The sequence below is a fragment of the Quercus robur genome, chromosome 3 (assembly GCF_932294415.1).
Source record: "Quercus robur chromosome 3, dhQueRobu3.1, whole genome shotgun sequence".
NCBI lineage: Eukaryota > Viridiplantae > Streptophyta > Magnoliopsida > Fagales > Fagaceae > Quercus > Quercus robur.
This window is the reverse complement of record NC_065536.1, coordinates 43,832,561-43,838,548: the sequence shown is the minus strand read 5'-3', so window position 1 is coordinate 43,838,548 and position 5,988 is coordinate 43,832,561. Positions and strand designations below refer to the sequence as shown.

The window sequence follows — 5,988 nt, the reverse complement described above, 5'->3', positions numbered from 1 at the left end:
ATACCGTGAACGTAATGATCGACAAGCCCTTGCGAAGGGCATTGAGTAATCCTGAAGACCCAGGTCGACTGACGCTGTGGGCAATAGAATTGAGTGAGTTTGATATCAAGTACTGTCCACGTGTGGCCATTAAAGGACAGGCCGTAGCCGACTTCATAGCAGAGTTTACGCATGATGAAGACAAAGGGGCAGAAGAATCCCCCCAGTGGAGCATATACACCGACGGATCATCCAATCGACGAGCCGGAGGAGCCCGCATCGTATTGCTGTCACCTGAAGGAGACAAGATTGAATGTATGGTCCGTCTCGACTTCCCCACTACCAACAATGAAGCGGAATACGAAGCAGTGGCGGTAGGACTCGACCTAGCCAAAGCTGCCGGAGCCGAAAGCGTAGTCGTTTACTACGACTCTCAAGTCGTGACCAATCAAGTAAACGGAGATTATGAATGCAAGGGGGAAAGGATGAAGAGATATCTTGATCAAGTAAGGGCGAGAGTCGACGGACTAAAAGCCATGGTCGTCCAAATCCCCAGGGGAGAAAATGAGCTCGCCGATCGGCTAACCAAAGCCGCTTCAGCAGAACATATGATGACACCGGGTAATGTACTTTCTTTTGTTCAAATTTCTCCACTAATAGACCCCGACAACATGCAGGAGATACGCTCCGAAAGAAACTGGACTACACAGATAACTTCATACTTAAAGGACGGGTTACTGCCAGAAGAGAAGGAGGCAGCAAGAAAGCTAAAAGTCCAAGCGGCAAGGTTCATCTTAATAAAAGAAATTCTTTACAAGAGAGGTTTCTTCCGTTTGTATCTAAGATGCCTGGGGGCCGAAGAGGCAGACTACGTAATAAGGGAAGTACACGAAGGGATATGCGGGAACCATTCTGGATCGCGGTCGTTGGTGCACAAACTGGTACGAGCTGGGTATTACTGGCCAACCATGCAGAAGGATGCCGAGTCTTACGTTAAAAGCTGCGACAAATGCCAGATGTTCAGCAATGTTATCGGACAGCCAGCTGAGGAGCTAACCCCTATAACGGCTCCATGGCCGTTCGCTTAGTGGGGACTAGATATCATGGGACCTTTCCCAACGGCGGTAAGGCAGCTGAAGTTCTTGGTAGTGGGTATTGACTACTTCACAAAATGGGTAGAAGCGGAAGCCTTGGCCACCATTACAGAAAAGAACATTAGAAGTTTTGTCTAGCGGTGCATCGTATGCAGGTTTGGTATTCCTAGAGTCCTTGTCTCAGATAAGGGAGGCAGTTCGACAACGGCCACTTCCGGGATTTCTGCACACAGCTAGGAATAAAAAACCACTACTCATCACCCGCCCATCCTCAGGCTAATGGCCAGGTTGAAGTCACGAACCGATCCCTGTTAAAGATTATCAAGACTCGGCTCGAGGGGGCAAAGAGCATATGGCCCGAAGAATTGCTGAGCATATTGTAGGCATACAGGACAACGGCGAGGACCCCAACAGGAGAGATGCCATTCCGACTGACGTACGGGAGCGAGGCTGTCATCCCAGCAGAAGTTGGGCTCACGAGCTACAGGGTTCACAACCATGACGAGAGCAGGAATGACGAATCTATGAGGCTACAGCTGGACCTGTTAGATGAGGTTAGGTCGGCGGCAGAGCAAAGGATCGCTAGATACCAGGATCGCATGGCCAAACAGTACAACTCCCAGGTTCGACACAGAGACTTCCAAGTAGGAGACCTCGTACTCAGGAAGGTCATGGGTGCAACTAGAGACCCTACACAGGGAAAACTCGGCCCCAACTGGGAAGGACCTTATAGAGTTACGTCATGGAAAAGGAAAGGAACATACCACCTGGAAACAACAGATGGAGAGAAGCTACCACATCCATGGAATGCCGAGCATTTGAGAAAATACTACCAGTAATAGTAACACGGCGAACGGCAATCTTGTCGTGCCTTTTTAAGCCCAAGGGGGCAGGCACTTTTCCTTTACGCATTTCTATTAAGAATAATCAGATACAATTTTGATCTTCTACTTGGATGTCATTACAATTGTCCACAAAATGAACGGAAACTAAATAATGTCCCAAAAATGGACGGATCATCCTTCAAGGATGGCCAAAATGAAGTCCACAAGATGGACGGATACAAAATGAAGTCCACAAAATGGACAGATACAAAATAAAGTCCACAAGATGGACGGATACAAAATGAAGTCCACAAGATGGACGGATCATCCTACAAGGATGATCACTTGAAGTCCACAAAATGGATGGATACAAAATGAAGTCCACAAGATGGACGGATCATCCTACAGGGATGATTACTTAAAGTTCACAAGATGGACGGATACAAAATGAAGTCCACAAGAAGGACGGATCATCCAACAGGGATGATTACTTGAAGTCCACAAGATGGACGGATACAAAATGAAGTCCACAAGATGGACGGATCATCCTACAAGGATAATCACTTGAAGCCCACAAGATGGACGGATACAAAATGAAGTCCACAAGATGGACGGATCATCCCAGAAGGATGACCACTTAAAGTCCACAAGATGGACGGATACAAAATGAAGTCCACAAGGTGGACGGATCATCCCAGAAGAATGACCACTTAAAGTCCACGAGATGGATGGATCATCCACAAAGTGGACGGAAATAAAATAAAGTCCACAAGATGGACGAATCATTTTACACAATAAAATAGAATCCATAAGGTAGACGGGTCATCCCAGAAGGGTGACAACTGGAAATCCAAAATGGACGGATGTAATATAATATCCACAAGGTGGACGGAACATTCTACAAAGGTGACAAGCCCAGACCAAAATGGACGGAACATTCTACAGGTTTCCAAAGAATAAATTCTTAGGATCAAAAATATACCTACACATGCCGGATCCAGTAAGTAGTTAATAGCTGAACGGATATAAATAGGTCAAGCAATGACAGAATTCGAAAGCAAAATTAAAAAATTCAAACATTCAACATATAAAATGAAGTGCACAGATGCATTTAACAAAAATAGGCCATTAAAAGGCAATGTTTGCATATCATCAACAACGGATGAGAATTGTTCCAAAAAGTACATAAAAAAAAAAAAAAAAAAATATCCATCTACTGAGCTTTGTCCGCATTGTCGACGGACTGAGGAACTGCTTCCGTGTCAGGCTTAGCTTGATCAACTTTTGCTGGTGCCGACTCCCCGTCACCAAGGGCATCGTCATCAGCAAAGAGGTCGTCTGTATCCTCTGAGGCAGTAGGCACGACGGATGATTGAACTGGGTCTTCAACTTTGAACTTCGAAATGTCCAAGTCTGGATAAGCTTGTTTGACCTGACGGAGGGCATCCATGAAGCCCTGATGGAAAGAATCGCCCAGCTCAGTAATTAGGGCGTCGGAGTCACGGTATTCACGAACCGCAACATCCTTAGCCTGACGGACTTCATTTTTTAACTCTACTATCTCCTTGTCCTTGCTCTCTAGAGCCTTCTTTGCCTCCTCCGTCACCTGTTCAAGGCTCTTCCTTGCCTTCTTTGAAAGTTCAAGCTTCTTCTCCATCTTGGGTTTCCAGTTTCGCAATTGAAGAAGTTCTTCCTCCGTCTGCTCCGCTTTGGCCCGTACACAATCCAAAGCCGTCTCATGGCTGAGGCACCGTCCCATCAGCCCCTTCATCATGACCATTGCCTAAAAAATAATAACGATAGTTATAAGACGAACAATGGGCAAAGAGGATTTAATTTGCATTTGAATAATAGACGGGCTGTCTTACCTGTGTAATTGCAAATAGGCCCATCTCACCCATGGCCTCCGTCTAGTGATTGCCTAAGTCTTCATAATCCTCCGCCGAAATAATGGAGGAAATCTGTTCTAAGGCATGCTTAGAATCCTCTCGAAGAAGGACGGGCGGCTTCTCTTGATCCTTCGACGGGCCATTCATCAGGCCCTTGCCAACCCCGTGCTTGATTGGAGTGGCCATCTTCGGAGGCTCCGCCATAAGTCCCACGACAGGTTCTAAAGATACTTTGGCCTTCTTGGCCTAACGATCCACTTTGGGCTGAGTTTTCCGCTTGGCAGACGGATTGCTTGGGCCCGTCGCAGGGGGAGCGTCATCACCAGTCTTCTTTACGGCCTTTGCCCAGATCAGAGCTCTTCTCTTGGCGCCATCCATCTCTGAAACATGGACGGGAGAGTTAATTAGCAAAATAAGTTACATAATTTTTCAAGTATAGGGTGACGAGCTTACGCCTCCTTATCTGTGCTTCGTACTTGACGGCTGCCGCTGTCGGTTCTGGTCCATCGTAATACCAATGAATGGTATTAAGTGTTACCAACTTCGCCCAAGTCCTTTCCTCCGGCTTGGTCTTTGAGAAAATTTTCTCAAGGAAAGCAAACTCCTTAATGTCAATTTGGGGGCGTCGTCTAACTACAAAAGAAGATAGAGGATGGTTAGATTATATTCAACAAACTTAATTAAGTTAAAGTTTGAAAGACAATCCATACTAGACGGGTGTAATATGCCCCAAGTAATGTCGACGGGCATGAAATCCGTGTCCCCCGGACGACACATCCAACCGTCGCCTTCTAGGAAGAAGTACCGGCTCTTCCAATCCCTATTTAAGTTCGGCATGTCATAGATGACTTTCAACAACGGACTCCTGGGGACGAAGCTATATATTCCCCTAGACTTATCAATTTCGTCCGGACGGTAATAGTGAAAGAACTCCCTAACCGTCAGCCTCTTTTCTCCGTCAGACATAGCGCCGTACAAGATCTCCATCGCTATAAAAACCCTCCAAGCATTAGGGGAAATCTGATTCACGGATAACCCCAGTTGTCGGAGGAGCTCACGGTGAAGCGAACTCAATGGGAATCTGAGTCCGGCCTTCAACATTTGCTCATATACCCCGACTCCCTCTACCCCGTCATAGTAACACTTCTCCGATTTGTAGGGTAGACGAATCGTAACATTTTCTGGAATTTGATAATTATCCCTAAATGTCTTAAAATGCTTTTCTTTGATGACAGACGTGAAGTAATTCACCGTCCACTCCGGTAGCATGACGAACTCCCTGAGCCCATCAGCACCAATGACGGATCTAACAATCTGTTCCTCACCGTCATCAGGTCCCTCGTCTTGATCAACCACCTCCAGATTCTCATATGTTGAGGACGAGGAGGAGGAGGACGGACTCCTATCATCTGGACTATCTTGTTCTCGATGACCGGATGGATATACTTCCTCGTAATCCAACCCGTCACGAACAACCGACTGATTACTCGACGCACTAGACATTTCCTACATGAAACGACAAGAGCCTAAGACTCTGACGGTCTATGTGTCTATAACGGGTGTGGATTGTAAGGAAAATTAAAACAATATTGGCTTTAAGAAGAGCACTTACCAATTTTACCAACGAAGTGATGAGGAATGGCACTGACGATTAAAGCAATTGAACGGATCAGCAGAATCTGACGGATACGCTCTGACAGGAGTGACGGGTACGCTCTAACAGGTTAATTTCTGCTGAAACTGTAGAAATGAGAGGAATTACTCCCTTATTTATAAGCGAGATGCACGGAAGTAGAAGCGTCGCTTCGATCCGAGATAAGACCCAGTCAGTTTATGACACGTGTCATCATCATTAATGACCTTCGTACAGCCTGTCTATAGTTGGTATGACCGACGGACTCCTCGTTTGCACCGTCATACTATCTTGCATAAATCCGTCAACTCGTTGTGACTATAAACTTAAAACCTCCTTTTTGTCTTATGGGTCTCATTCCGTCATAAAAAATATCCGTCACGCCCTTACGTTAGGATCGTCACCCCATTGATCCTTTGTCCTAAAAGCTGACGGACCATTGGGGTGAAGGGGGCAACTGAAGATGATAAAATATAAAGCTTGACGGGCCTACCTTAATGGGCCTAACGGATAGGAACTGTTGGGCCTGTGTAAAGATGATCCCATGCGCTTTGAAGGCCCATCGCTGA

The 5,988-nt window shown here is 46.1% G+C and overlaps 1 protein-coding gene across 1 annotated transcript; it reads right to left on the bottom strand.

The window, feature by feature from the left end:
- Nucleotides 1–4,032: 4,032 nt before the first annotated feature.
- LOC126719627 (uncharacterized) lies at nt 4,033–5,692 on the bottom strand. The gene is made up of 3 exons (XM_050422160.1): nt 5,399–5,692; nt 4,497–5,292; nt 4,033–4,166 (listed from the first exon to the last, which is right to left on the bottom strand). The coding sequence occupies exons 2-3, from the start codon at nt 5,287–5,289 to the stop codon at nt 4,033–4,035; spliced, it is 927 nt and encodes a 308-aa protein (XP_050278117.1). The 5' UTR covers nt 5,290–5,292; nt 5,399–5,692.
- Between the last annotated feature and the right edge of the window lie 296 nt (nt 5,693–5,988).